The following is a 15890-nucleotide window of genomic DNA, read 5'->3' as shown; positions in this document are numbered from 1 at the left end:
CAGTAACAAGCTCTTCTCATGTTTTACGAAAATTGATTTTATTTTTTATAACGGAAGTATAATAAAGGTCATGGATGTTAATGATTTCGCGCGCGTCAGAATGAAAAGCAAACTATAAAACGAAGCAGAATAACATTCCAATGTATTCCATTATAGCATGCGAGATATCAAACGACGGCTTTTGGTAATGGTAGGTAAATGGACCGATCGTTGGATAGTAATGAAATATTCAATGATAGATATTACCCGTTCAAGATCGTATTTAATTTGTTACAATAAGTCAATACAATTTGTTTGATGGAACAAAAAGAAAACTACAGTTATTTATCGTATAAATAATTGCACCATATCCTTTTTTGTGCGACCAACGGGTATTACATAGGAGATGCCAAAAGGCAATTATGTGAATGCTACGAAGATATTTTCTCGATTTTTTGTAGCGAAGCATTTTGTATTTATCGTTCCACACGAATAGCTAATGTACAAGCACTATATAATTCAAACATCTGTTCTATCCGTCTTATTGTATTTTCTTTAAATTATTTATTTTTATAGTTAATTTGTATTTATATGTATACAGATATATCCGATTATAATCAACTATTAAAATTATAATACAGCCAAATACTTAATTATAACAATCATTGTAGACATTGGTTGCAAGCTAGATGTTCCGTTGAATGCGATCCTATACAGACTGAAATATATAGTTGTCAATATACAAATACTATGAACGGAACAACTGTATGATGTGCTCATAAGAGGGATATACAATGGGTTTTATTAATTATCATATGTACATACGAGCATACATACATACATGCACACATACGTACGTACGTACATACACACATACACACATACATACATACCGACAAACATACATACATACATACGTACGTACGTACGTACACAATCACTCGCGCAGTTTGTACCTGTGTATGGATGTGTGCGTGTCTACATAATGTAGCTTGGAAAAAGGACCTGGGCTTTTAATGAATGTTAATGCTCTGAGTTGAAGCGTTCCCTTAAAAAAGAAGTGAGAAAGAGAAAAGAACTTACTACAACTTATGAGCCTTTAGTGTGACTTTATATTCTCCTTACACTCTTCCCGTAATAATATTGATTATGTTTTGTAACATTAGCTCGACGGAGTGTATAGTAATTAGGCTGGTTAGGTAACCAGTCAATATTTTGTGGAACATTCAAGAGTCTACCTCTGCATGGTAAAATGCAGAATTTTGGAAGCATACTCATTTATACCATCTGCTTCTTCTTTCTTATTTTCACCGTATGTTAAATAGTAACAAATACGCCATTCGAGTAAATCACCGAGATGATGTTTCAACATAGTGAGTTCTCTCATTGCTACGATCACTTTATCCGCAGGAACATTTCTTTTCGTAGCGGTTACAGATTGTCGTATCAACGTAAACGAATGCCACCTCTTATCCAGTTTTTGTGCAAAGGCTAAGACGAGGCAGTCGAATGAACAGTCTGGCCGCACCACACGTATAAATAACCAATATCGTAAAAACATGTTTACCTATTAATATCTACTTTAAATAATTCAATAAGGCTTTAGTTACATTCAACGCGATTATTTCTTACTTATAATTTACTCAGCAATACTATTAAAAATTTAATTTCAATTAATTTTTTTTAAATATCTTCAGCATCGCGTCAAGCATCAAAAATACATTTTACAGTCTATGTAAGTACTTTCCGCGATGGATACGTGATAACCATGTTATCAGAAAGTTATGGAAATTTTCCGAAATTGCTATTACGATCGGCTTCTTAGAACTTATGAATTCAGTTCCATTTTTTAAAAAAAGAGAAATTTAAATATACCTAAATTTGTTTAAAACAAATTATGAATACTGTAATTGCATTAAGCGGGTTCTCGTATTCAAACTTAAACTCCCAATAACTATAGTTTTAATTTCTAATATATTATTAATGTTCTCGTAATAAAAATTATTATTGTTATTGCTATATCAGTTATGAACTGAATTAACAAAATTTTCGCGCATTATTTGCTTATCATCGTATCTGAATTTCTCGTGAATGTATTATGACACATTTAGCTTAATAATGGAACCTAATAAGAAATACAGGAAATTTTTAAGCCTATACAAACATTGTATGCAAAGCGCTAATTGGGCCATATGGATAGTATATGATAATGTTCTTGGTTGTTTAGAAAAGTGGACAAAAGAGAGGGATGCAGCGGCAATATGAATAGACAAAAGGATGTGTAGGAGAATGGAAATAATGATATACTACAAAACGCTCATTTCATGTGTTAGAATGCCAACTTCGACCAGTTCATTGGAAGAAATAACGACTATGCCATGTCCTCTAACAACCCGATTATATCATATCAGCATTTTTTTTCAGAAGCAGTGATTTCTAAATCGGCTATCTTCGCGTAAAACAAATTCAAACATTTCTGCATTGTATATTGGCGGTCACAATATTGATATAATTATATAGTAAGCTAAAATATGTTTGGACATCGTGACCAATCACCTTTACTCTTACATTCCCAGTATTCACCACCGTATACGTAGCACAGACTGTCCGTGTAAGGATCCTGCTCTTTCTTAAACCATAAAGGTTCGTAAGTTTCATATGGTAAACCTAATATAAATTAAATTTTCAATTATAAAATATCTCAATATTAAATAATTCTACCTTAAATTATTTTAGAAAATATATTTTTAGAATACCTTGAACGGCCGCTTTTTCAGCTTCGTGTTCCCTTGCACGTCGAACAGCTCTTTGTTTTTCTTCTAATCGAAGTTTTTCCGCATTCGCTTTGTCCCATTCACCATTTTCCATTAATCTTTGATCAGGCCTAAATCGAGAATCTGTTGGAGCTATACCTTCCTCAGGCTCATTAAGTTGACACGCTAATTCGGTGAAATTATAATACTTTTCGCTATCTTCACTGTGATAGTAGAAATATCATAATGCATGAAAATGTATCAGCTTTCTTCTTTAACATAAACCTTAATTTAATAAAATACTTACGATGGCATACGACGCTTCCAAGCGAGTATGTAAGGCCCTGTTTTGTATACTGGATTGTCTGGTGTACCAGACGTACTGATAACAGGAGCGATTTCTATCTTCGAGTCCCACGTACCTTGTACTACCCATTTAACTTCATTACTTGAGTTCATGACTACCCCTTTTACTTTACGCTGACTATCTCTCGAAAAGTATGAATAGGGCGTGTATTTCAAATGGCACTTGATACCTTGTTTGTGATTCACAATATCTGTATCACCACTTTGATCAACCCATAATTTTCCTACTATAATATTGTGTACCGTAGTAGTAACTTTTCGCCACGTGTAGTGATGTGTACCACCTTCCATTTCAAGATGAGCAGTTCCTAACGGTATTACCTATTGAGCCATAACGGGATTAAATGTTGAACGTTTGTTTACAATATTAGAAAAGGTTGCTTCTTTAGTGATTTATAAAGAATACCTGGAGGTATTTCCCACGGAATTTAGATGCCATGGTAAACTCTTGCCAACAACGCCACTTTCGGCCTTCGCAATGTTGCGCTAACATTGGAGGGTGATGAGATACTTGTTCTGAAATCGCACGCCATCCTAGATCATCAATTCGATCGCACTCATACGTTTCACCTAATAAAGGATTAAAAGGCTTGCCAGTTCTGGAAGCAGTTGTGGAATAACTAGATATGGTAAATGCAGCAACATAAGCCATTTGTTCATAGCCATCTGTACATTCTGCTGCCCTGTAAGAGATCAAAATAGATATTTTTTCTTTTTTTTTATACACAATAAAATAAATAAAAATTGAGACAAAATATACCTGTCAAGAATATCTGCATATTCATAATCTTCTGTAAGCCGCTGAAGCATACTAAGCGGCTCAGAAAAATTGACAGGCATTGGAATTTTTGACAAATCTTTGCCAATGCAATTTTTCATAATACTCCATAAATTTAATGGATAATTTGGTTTCTCAGGTACTCTAGTTCTCCGTTTTTGTTTAAGACCTGTTACCCCGGTGCTGCCACTGCTGCCATTGTTAGACTCCCAATTTGTCTGATACAAAATGAATGAAATTACATAAAGATAAATGAAAAGATAAGATAATTATCAGATAGATAATTGAAGATAAATGAAAAGATAAGATAATTACATAAAGATAATTTTAATTTAATTAAAATTTGATGATCAAATGGTAAGCAAAATTCACTTACATTGTCCAGATTGTCAGTATTTGCAGCAGTGGTAGGAGTTACTACTGTAGAATCGGTCACAATGCGAAAGGAATTTGTGGTAGCTGTATCTGACAAAGGCAAAGGTGTCTGATCTCCTTCTGAACTAGAGCCATCGTCACTACCTTGAGAATCAGTTCGATCTCTTGAATTATTCGCTTGGACACCAGGTATACTCAAAGTAAAAGTATCAGATTCTTGTGCATCATAAAACTCAACGTTATCTTCTTCGTCTTCTGATGGGGAAGTTGTGACTGTTGTATCTACAAAGATAACCAAAATTTTGCTTAGTTTGACTGAATGGTTAATTAAATAAGTAGCGGTAAACGTATATATGCAAAGCTAAATGAGATTTAGTCAATCAATAAAACAGAGAGAGAATTATTCAATTACAATCTTACAGTAAACTTTATAATTGAAAATGGAGATAAACCTTTATATATCATGACTCATATTCCTTGTTAGAATTAGAGATAAAACGCGAATACATAAACATAAAATACAATTAAAGCTATTATTAAGATTACGCAATGGAACACATTTCGCGCCAACGAAAAGTGTAACACAAAGTGAGAAATTTATTGAACCTATATAACCGCGCATGCCACTGCTCAAATTTATTTCACTTTACTTCTCTGCTTTGAAATAATTCTTCAACCCCTCCCCTGTTCTTATTATTTGTATCACTCCCCTTCCTAACCGATTGAATCGTGGTATGACAACTGGCTGTTGCCATTAAGTTGTACCGTCCTCTACCCCCTCCAAACTCGGTCCACACCTGCAGTACTGGTTAAAGTAACGAATAATGAATCACTAAAGATGCTCGTACACTGTGATTTTTTTTATAGGCAACTATAATGTACCACCCATTAGGTTATGCTACGTTCGAGAATAAGTTCGGCGCTCTTATATATTTCGGCCCTTGCTATCAATTTGATTGAAGCTGCGGACCGTTCTAAACCCGTTGATGATAAACTTCTTCCCTTCGCCCCGTTTAACTATCAGTTTAGCATCTTTCCACTGATCCTCTCGTCGCACAATCGTCGATGATTTCGACGCTCGATTCAGCTTTATCACATCGAATTTAATGGTAAAGTCGCGAAAAAAAGCTGTCAAAAAAATATTCACACAAAATGGAAATTTGCAAGGCCATCTGAGTCTGATGAAGTACTAAACTTGGGAGAAATGAAAGCACACCCGTGCATGTGTATATTATGTATATATATCTCTAGATGTATATATATATATGTACATATAAGCCTTGTATACATTACTGTAATATGCCATACAATATATGTAGTAGAATATAGAATGTACTGCACGTCTTGCATGCATAGACTTTAGGCTGCGTAAGTCGCGACACCGTTCAAAGCAAATAGAGTTTCACGACTGCCATCTGGTTAAAGAACGATAAGGCACTCGAAGGCGCGAAAAATCAAATTCACGTGCTACACAGCTAAGCGTATGATCAAACAGTCGGTATATTAAGTAAGGCGAAACTATGCAGCTGTGCACTATTATCTAATGAATACAGCATCTCACACTCGGTAGATACACACTTATGTGACCATGTGTATTTAACATACATTTCTATTAGAATCTCAGATCAATGTTACAGAGTTAAAAGGCCTATAGCACAATCAGAGTATTGTGTTGCGTACAATGTACAAAGGTAAAAGCTCGGCACAGTGTGGAAAATGAACGAACACTCGAGTCCGTCTTTCTTAGCATCGTTACACGCAACGACTGTTCGCAAACGCAACACTTGCATCAAAATATTAATTACAGCATTAGCAATTGCGTTAATATAAAAAAAGAAATTATTACGCGAAGCTCTGTGTCCCCCTGCTGGAGCTGCCGAGGGTAGGGCATGTTGCGCAGCCTCTTCCAAGTGAGAATGTTGCCTGGCCAATTGCTCGACCATTTTTTCTATTCTCACTTTCTGGTCACGCTCGTGCTGCAGCATCTTCTTCCATTTTGGTTCCTGCTGCTGCGCTAGTTGCAAGTAGTCGTGACTTGCCTGAAATCAGAATTAGTTCTCTATGTGACTTTATAAATATACATATACTTCCAAAATCAATATCTTTAATATAATATTCAGATTTTTATAACTTTATAAATTTAATGGAAATAGAAATAAATATTTGGTTGTATTCTACAAACCAATAACATAAGCAACTACACTGATAAATTAAAAACTGCTTAGAAATATTAATTAGCACATAAGAAGGAGTCTTTTGAACCTAATATTTAGCGACAAAGCTGCACGGTTGCTACGCGCAGCGAATGAGCTAATTTTATACATCGTTGGCCAGAAATTTTCATCTGTATATTAGTCTTAACGATGGCCTTTCAACTTACATTAACCATAGCACCGGCCGCGATGCGAAAGAGCGTGGCTCGTTCACTGACTGTCTTGACTTTCGCAGCTAGCTCAGGCGACGGGGGCTCCAACGTTTCGAGCTCGTTTAAAACTCGCTGAAGCATAGTCCCTTTCTTTATCAGTAAATCATTACAGGCCTGCAAGTTTTCTAAGCGCTGCGATAAGTCCTTCACAGTAACTTGTTCTGGTTTTTGGCTATCATTATCCTGAAATTCTTCCTCCTCTTCTTCTGAAACAAATTTTACTTTACATAACGTAACTGTTTTAACGTCCTCTAAGAGCAATTTAACTCTCATTCAACTCAATATTTTATTAAAGACAACGGAGAATCTTTTATTGTCTATGATACTTCAACAAAAGAGAACGTGACTATAATTCAATATCGTCTTCTACAATTACATATGATTCAGTATCATTTATTAAATTGCGAAATCAATTTCTTTTGAGTTAAAGGATGAAGATAAAATAGATAGACAAAGATATCTGTGTACAAATATATAAGTATTTGAATGTATTATCTGTTAATGAAAAGGAAATGTTGTGTAACAATAGAGATCGATAACAAAGGAAAACACAAGTAAATGTAGTTGTAAATGTAGATCAAGACGTGTTTGCTTTTCTTTTCGTTTCGCTTATCATCCAGACTTCCTCGTGCGTTATCTTTTATTGAAATGCTTTATTTGTGTAGAAAAAATTAAGTATGCAAGAAAGCAAATTTATAAATTTATAATAATACAATTTCAATAGAGATAGCAATTATTATGCTCTAAAGATTGATGATCTTTTTAGTAATATTATAAATTGTATGGTAGGAATGATCATTATATCATTGGTATATTAAGAATATTTAGCAAATAACTTGTAAAATTCACAACTGCAAAAAATGAAATTCATTATAAAAGTGAAATATTATGATCAGTATTCCATTTTGAATATTTATGCATTCTGTGCATTTTTAAGTATTCCACAGACGCATAAAAATTCCGCAGTCTAACCGTTAGTTAACAGATACTGCAGGGACGACCAGTTTCCATAAAGAATATTTGAGCGTATCCTTAAATGTTTTAGATAAAAAAATAGCATTGAAAAAATATAGATCTACTTTATGTCTAATTCTAAATTACAATTAAGATTTTCATGATTACATAATTGTATCTCGTGTCGATTAAATCATCATTTATCTTCGTGAAAAACTACCAGGCTGTCAATTGCGTAAATGTTAGAAGAGTTACTATGGACAATTGCCTTTAATGCTATTTCATACGGTTCGCAAACTGTTAATAGATTCATTGATTCTTCAAATAGCAAATGTTTCCTACTCAGTATCAATAGCCAGTAAATCATAAGAGAGAAAAAATCAGTCAGAATCATGCAACTCTAAATCAAAATCGTGCATCGTCTATCAAAGTTATATATAATTACTCGATTATATATTGACGATCGACCGATATCGTCTGCAAACCTAATATTCGCAATAAGAGACACCTACTGTTCAATCAGTCTAATAAATACGACCATCGTCGTCCTTTAACGATTAAAATTAGATTTCCTGTGGAATTCAAAGTTAAAGAGAGCGTGATAAATTCCATTTTTAGAAATAACGAAGTCACTTCTCTTTTCAGACGACTGAGCTTCTTCATTTCTTCGTTTGTTAGAAGATCAAGACGGAGAACTGTTTTGAAGAGTGTTTACAGCCCCATGAATCGTTCGTTTACAGAAATGAAAAGCGACGTTGTTGCTAACATTACTTAAACTACATTTCTGCATAATTTAACATTTTTCAGCTGCTGAACTTTCCCTGTTAGTTCCAAGTTCCAGCCCGATTTAACCCTTTTTCAGTTACAGTAACTTGCAAAAATATTTAAACAATTACAACAATTTTTTTACAAATAAATTATGCGTATCTAATTATGTACGAATAAATTACGCAGAAAACGTCTTGAAATTTCCTTCACACCGCAATAAAATACGACTATCATGATTGCAGCGATAAATTGTACGTAGAAATGTACACATAAGTTACAAAGAACTCAATGTTTTGCAGAGATCGCAGAAGTATTTAAACATTCAATTATCCAGTATATTCATAAGCCTGAATATTCAGTGAGACTATCTTTAACACTTATTGTACAATGGCTATTCATACCGTGTACCAACTATTTACTGAATTTATGTTTGCAATAGATGTCTTGCAACTTTTATATACATTACCAGATCGATTTCAAATTTTACCACTATAATTATAATAGTAATATTTCATTACAGTATTAACGAGATTCCAAAATGTGACGTATACAATTTTCTCTGATAAGTGTTGAAATATTTTGACGAGCTACTGTAGATACATAATCGACAAAGATTGACGATTGATTCTCTCTCTCCCCTGACCCTCTCTCTCTCTCTCTCTCTCTCTTTCTCTCTCTGGTGAACGCCTGATAGAAAATGGATGATATTTCGTTGATACAGACCAGATTCCATCGCCTGGATGGCCTTGGCCTTCGCCAACTCGAGGGCCGTGACCCATTGCTGACGTTCTACCTCTGTCGCCGCCTTGATATGGAAGGTTTGCGTGCCACCGTTGCTCACAACGAACGTGCAAGCGTCGACGGTGTGTATTAAGGCCCCATGCAAGGATATCGTGCCGCGGCACGTGTGCGACATCTCCGTGGGATTTCTAAACAGAGAAGGAAAATAGCGACAGTTCCCCGGACATATTCTTCAATCGATTGAGAACCGAATGACACAGAGAAAGACAGACGTGAGTTTGCAAAATTAGTCCGTTTGCTGCGTCTAATGCAAGCCTGAGGTTTATCCAAGCCAAAAATAAAACACTTTTGATTCGCCCCAGAAATGATTACACGTAATTAGATTATACGCAGGCACGAGGTTGTACATGTTACCGTGAAAGTAATTAATCCTTCCGACTCTCTCTCTCTCTCTCTCATTCTCTGTCTATCTCGGAAAACTTGGTCCTGTCTTGAGCAAAAATTTAGATCTGTTACGATAAATAAGATAATCAAATAATTTGTAGCTTATGAGATTTATTTTTGTAACGTTGTGCCTTTTTAATTATCAACTTGCGACTTGTCAAATTTTAATAATAATATTAGTTCAACTGTACAAGAAGGCTCTGATATTTGTTCAGTTAGACGCGTGATCGTTTTACTGTGAACTTCAGCTGAAACGAGGCGACAGAGTACGCTTAACTCTACAGTAAGACGAAACTTGTACAAATAAAATCTCTTTAGTCAGGTTGGTGTATATAAAATTTGGTTTCTTCGAAATTAGACTTTAATAGGCCAATAAATCTAGTTTATGGCCTTATTGAGGTTTTATTTGAACAAAGGAAATTTTATATCCACCAACCTCATCTTACTAAAATTCCACTATTAACGCAAACATTTCTTTCGTTCGCTAGGTTCTATCTGATGACTAACCGTAACTCCTTGCAGGGATTCTATGAAACCGCAAGAGATTTCTATAGAACCATGCTATGGGACCATCTATCTATTATATAGAATTATCAAACTAGATACTTTCACCGTAACATGTACAGCGTAGCAAACGAGATGAACACACGACAGTCTGTGTTAATCTGTGGCACTATAGTGTGAATACTCAAAGAGCTTTGAAAACGAAGTTCGTGTATATAAAATTAGTAGGAGGTCGATTAACTCTTTTTCCAAGCAGTCCCATTACCATTTGTCCGACTATGACACCACCATATTTTCTTACACACAATCTACAAAAAAAGGAACCCAATGGTGTAATTTGTGTGAAGAGAAAACAAAAAGGAGTACAGGAAAAAAAAAATAAAGAAAGAAAGAATGTACAATGCTCAATAGCCGGCCTGATGATTGAAAGAAGGGGAACAGATAGCTCGCGGATCATGTCATGCACTTTAGGGTCAGTGGAATTAAATCTAACACGCAAGGGATCGAGACTTTGTACACGATGAAAGAATAATCATACTCATGCTAACGCGTTCAGAAATTATTATTGCATATTGTCCGCATAGACCACAGGCATTCGCGCAAAATTTGTTTCTTCTGGTTTTTTGATTTTCTTCCTCCTTCCACCTATTATGATAAAAATTTGTAGAACTCGTCATTGTATTTCGAAACTATTTGACAGTAAGTAAGTAATCTTAACTATGTGTTTTATTGCAGTGTGAGGTACATGTACTTATGTGATTCAAATCTATCGATTGTAGAGGATTCGTATGTGTATTCGATGGGCGGGGGAAGTGCGGGTATATAAAACGTACGAACATAAATTGTGCGCATAAGTAAAACATCGAAAAGGCAGAACAAGGAATAAAAAATACATATCCATAAAAATAATCGCATCTCATCGTTTTATTGTCGTTCTGTTGCACATTGTTCCAAGCGTAACGAGTAAACGATTAGATAAAATGACTGGGCTAAACACAACAATCTAGTATAAATTGAGAGAAAATTAAAGTGCAAAGTGTATCTTGGAGGATCTGATATATGCTTTTACTGACCGATGATTTTAGACAATCGAACAGTTATCAATGTTATTAAATATTGGCATTTAAATAACAAGGCTACTCTTTTTTAAAAAAAAACTAAACTTACTTTGCTAATATTAAAGAAGATATTACATCAATAAAAGACTATTACGTCACTGTCTGAATATTACGGAACCAAAAGTAGTAGAATAGGAAGAATAAATTCTGCATACGTTATGTAAAACAGGGAATAAGTTGACCGAGGAAAATTCGCATTAACCGCGTCAATAAGAATTAATCAATGAAATAAATATTTGTTTCCTCTGTTGAAACTATTCGACAAATTAAGATTATCGGTATTCCTTGATACCAGCTCATCTATTCGTGCTATAATTATTTCTTGGAACATTCCCAACGAGCCAGTAAAAGCTTTACACGGTCTGCAAAGACCTTCGGAATACCTCCTCAACAGAACTGGAACTATTAGACAATATAAAGCAGTGTGTGTGTTTTATATTTGTGTGTGGTAAACATGTATATATGCACGTATATATGTACACATAGAACATAAAAAATATACAAGTTTTACCACCTTTTTAGAGTAACTGAGATTTAATTAAGAAGAGAGGGGTGGACTGAGGAGAATCGGTCTGTAAAATTAGATCTATGATAAAAGGGTAAGAAATGGACAGGAAGCAAGTAAAATTATTAGGAATATTGACAATGTTGTATTAATAATACGTAGCTCAAATATATATATATATATATATATATATATATATATATATATATATATATATATATATATATATATATATATATATATATATATATATATATATATATATATATATATATATATATATATATATATATATATATATATATATATATATATATATATATATATATATATATATATATATATATATACACATGTATATACACATATACATATACATATACATATATATAATATGGCAAGGACTGTATAATGAAATGAAAATGAAAACTCGAACATCGTCTTTGTCTGTTTTAATTAAAAAGTTTGATTCAAAGAATAGTCAGAATTTCGGTTTTTTCGATAATTTTACTTACTCGGAGGCTCTGCCAGCCTTCCGCTTGCGTCGTGTTGATATCTTTGGCCCCCCTGTTGGTTCAGCCCTAAACAGTCCATAAAACAAATAGACCCTATTCACATTGTGTAATATTGTATCGAAGCGATAATTTTTTTTATCTGTTTCGAGAAAAAATTGTATCTCTGTCGCTGTTTATCCACGAATTTTCACGATATAGCGATGTCCCTTTTCTTTCTTTCATATTTCGTTTCTTGATTACTTTCTCTCTCTCTCTCTCTCTCCCTCGCTCCTTCCCTCCCTCCCTCTCTCTCTTTCACTCTCTCATATACACACATACATTCACTTAGTCTCTTTTTCTTTCTATTCTCTCCTGTTTACATAGCAATATAGCCAACAGTGCAACCATCACGTTCGTGCGTTGCGTGTACACACTTTGTGCGAGAAGCAGTTTCACTGATCACGAAGTTTGAAAAATTCGTGTAAAAATAAAGTTGCAGGACATTCTGTTTTTGCAATTTGGAAAGGCGTTGCAAACTCAAATCACACAACTGTGCCAAGCGGAAAATTAAAAGATGTGGGCATTGCATGTTGTCAGGGAACGCGCATGTTCTAAATATAAAGAAATAGAATAGTGGAATCATCGACATATACGTTATACTCGTTTAGAACTATCTCACCTGTATCCACAACCGGTAACTGTGAGACCGGGGTGACCTAAGTTTCGTCCGCGAAAATAAAACGTTGCAACACTTTTTACGTGACTAACGACGGTTAAATAATGTTTAGCGATTTTTTTACTCTCCCACATAACTATATACAAAAGTAAACCAAAAATCATTCAACGTAAAGTTTCGCTGTACTGGAAAAAAAGAATAGTAAAAAGGCAAATATGCAATAAATCTTCTCTGATGCGTGTGATATATATAAGCGAGTATGTGTGTATGTGGGTGTATGTGTGTGTGTGTATATATATATACACACAAAAAATATGGTCCTTGCGACCAGCCACTCTTTCTTTCAATGCTTTTCAACCATTTTAACGTAGATCTCAATGTGTTCTGTGGCATGTACATGCTCAAGGATGTTGCTCAAACTAAAATGGATAAGTATGGAATATGTAAATATGAGTTTTGGACAAAATCATGATTAAGATTCAGTTAAATATACTTGGATAAACCATATCAATAATATCCATGATCCAGCCTTCACTGGCTGCTTACATACATGCAATTTCAAACTGTTAAATGTTTAGTATTGTATTTCACTTGTTGTGTTCTTAAATACCAACTCTTTAAGTCATTGACAGAATCACAAGCATGATCGAACACTATGTCAGATACGTAATCCAAAGCTGTTCCTTAAACTTTTCAATGCAAGATCTTTTTCTTTGAACCATAATTACATGATGACTTAGTGTCATATTTAAGTTGAAAATCAAATATTTGTACTTATAGCATTACATATATAATACACAAGATGAAAGCATACGCATGCAGCTGTAAACATGCATGTGTTTATAAGCATAACATTATGCTTATATGTTACATTTCGTAGAAGTAATAGATTCATTCAAGAAATTTATAACTTTTCTTTGTTTAACTAGAAGTAAAACATTATAAACTAAACTCAATGTGGCTATATTTTCATCTAATAAATATATGTAAGTAATAAATACCTAATTAAGGTTATATAACTATGACAGTAATCATTACAATTTCTTTTCAAATTTTACTCCGATATAAGATCAACTTGAAAGTGTGAGATTCTATTAGAAAATATACACACAGTGCTTTGGTAAGTATGTAATAATGAAAAAAAGGGAACAGCTCCGTATTGTATCCAAATAAATTTTGTCTGTCAATAATTGTTATTATGCTGTTGGAAACCACATCACGGGACTAGAACCCGTGTTAAAATAATCACGTTACGAATAGAAATCACATTGATTTTTGGCGTGATTGAACACGCGATTAAAAGTGAAGGTAAACTGAAACGAAAGTAACTGACACATAGAAAACTACCTGTAATACGACAGTAGGCCATTTGACAGGACGAACCATCTTCGTTGATAACCTTTTAAATAATTAGTCCATTTAAAGAGCCAGCCTTTCATCTCCTGTGTACCGTGTTGCGCCTTCGAGTCACCCATTTTTGTATATGTTGTGTGTTCGCACGTGTTTTTCCTGAAATTACAATGCACTCCAATATCTGCGTACACATCACCCGTATCGTACAGCCACCATTTTGGTATTTTTCCAGCCCACAGACTGTACGCTCTTAGATCGAAATTCGTACTTATACACTGTTTGTTAGTCGCAATAACACCAGCAGCGATACCAACAGACTCGAAGAACGTGCCTTAAAAGCACGGTATTTGGATATAGTATGGGTCTCTCCTTTTGCACAGCGTGGTAACCTGCCACGTTCCTTAGTGACGGCGCCTAACCTTTATTACCGAGTCACCTATATAATGTTCGTGTATACGAACACATACAAATTTGATTACGGGTAATCTGTGATTTTGCAAATTTCTTCGATTCGTTCTCCTTCTATCCTTCTCGTTATTTTTCATGAGAAAAGATCGTTTCAGTGTATCACAAACAAATATAATAATCGATAGCTTATGTGATCATAAAGAATCTTTACACGATGAATTTCGAGAGATAAATTGTAATAAATGTTTTTGCAATATGTAGCATATGTTGTCTTTGTTTTCATAGCATTATTTGAACTACATCGAAACTAGGTTGTAAGTTAACGAAAAAAGTTACTAGTTGTTATCGAAACGAGAAAGATCGTATTGGGTCACTGTCATTCTTGACGTTTTCCTATTTGATCTTAAAACGAGAATTCTATACATGTCACATGTGTTAAAGTCATAGTCGACGATGCCAAAGTCAAACAATGGAACATACATATAATTATTTAACGTCATACGGATAGATTTATCACGCGACAGGAATCTAACGAAATTCTTTTTTTACGTACTTTTTAGAACGAACACGCCAACGAAAAGATATTCGTTCTGTCATTTGGCGAAATATGCGTACGTTCTGCTGGAGCGAATTGCCCGAAATGTCATGAAGAAGCACTCAGTACACTCTTCGATTAGATGTTTGATACTGACCATTATCTTCAAATGAAACCAAGCTCTTAATTTATCTGAGCAGATCACACGAGTAAGAAGTGTTCGAGTGCCTCTTCGTTTTACCGTACGAAGAGTATATTACGAATTTCGATGTATTAATAACTAGGTAGTCACCTCACGTATTCGTAGTGTATATATACGAAACACAGAAATGCGAAAACTTCAATCGACTACATGTATTAATCGTTTGATTCAGATAATTTAATGTTTCTTATTTCGATAAGATTTAATAAGCAAAGTTATGAAAGATAGAGTTCAATGTTATTTTACTTTATCGATAATATGAAAACGAATACCAACGTTACCGACTCAACTCCCGTCATCCGTCATCAAAAACATGCTAAAATCATCACTGTAAATCACAGGGGACGCAAAAACCACTACTTCTTCTCAGTCGGTATTTTAGTACAAATGATACAAATTCTCTTAAGATATTACATACGTGTTATATTTAGTTTATGGTTGTAAATTTTGATTTCATTGAATCAAATCAAAATTTAAAATATTTCTTAATCCGTAATACAAGTCACCTTTCG

The 15890-nt window shown here is 34.2% G+C and overlaps 1 protein-coding gene across 13 annotated transcripts; it reads right to left on the bottom strand.

The window, feature by feature from the left end:
- Positions 1-236: 236 nt before the first annotated feature.
- On the bottom strand, positions 237-15627 carry LOC100746570 (oxysterol-binding protein 1). 13 transcript variants are annotated; one of them, XM_012383536.3, is made up of 12 exons: positions 15469-15627; positions 14228-14389; positions 12226-12291; positions 9122-9327; positions 6632-6882; positions 6098-6290; positions 4253-4533; positions 3859-4094; positions 3505-3781; positions 3040-3419; positions 2736-2956; positions 237-2646 (listed from the first exon to the last, which is right to left on the bottom strand). In XM_012383536.3, exons 2-12 carry the CDS (start codon positions 14353-14355, stop codon positions 2504-2506), a joined length of 2382 nt encoding a protein of 793 aa, XP_012238959.1. In that variant the 5' UTR covers positions 14356-14389; positions 15469-15627; the 3' UTR covers positions 237-2503. The 13 variants fall into 13 exon arrangements, with proteins under 13 accessions (XP_012238959.1, XP_024222209.1, XP_003488123.2 ...); XM_024366441.2 differs by lacking the exon at positions 15469-15627 and adding an exon at positions 15334-15348; XM_003488075.3 differs by lacking the exon at positions 15469-15627 and adding an exon at positions 15195-15327.
- Between the last annotated feature and the right edge of the window lie 263 nt (positions 15628-15890).

Source organism: Bombus impatiens, unplaced genomic scaffold, assembly GCF_000188095.3.
Source record: "Bombus impatiens unplaced genomic scaffold, BIMP_2.2 scf_0217, whole genome shotgun sequence".
Lineage (NCBI taxonomy): Eukaryota > Metazoa > Arthropoda > Insecta > Hymenoptera > Apidae > Bombus > Bombus impatiens.
Note: the sequence above shows the minus strand (reverse complement) of the source record. Positions and strands in the feature narration are given on the sequence as shown.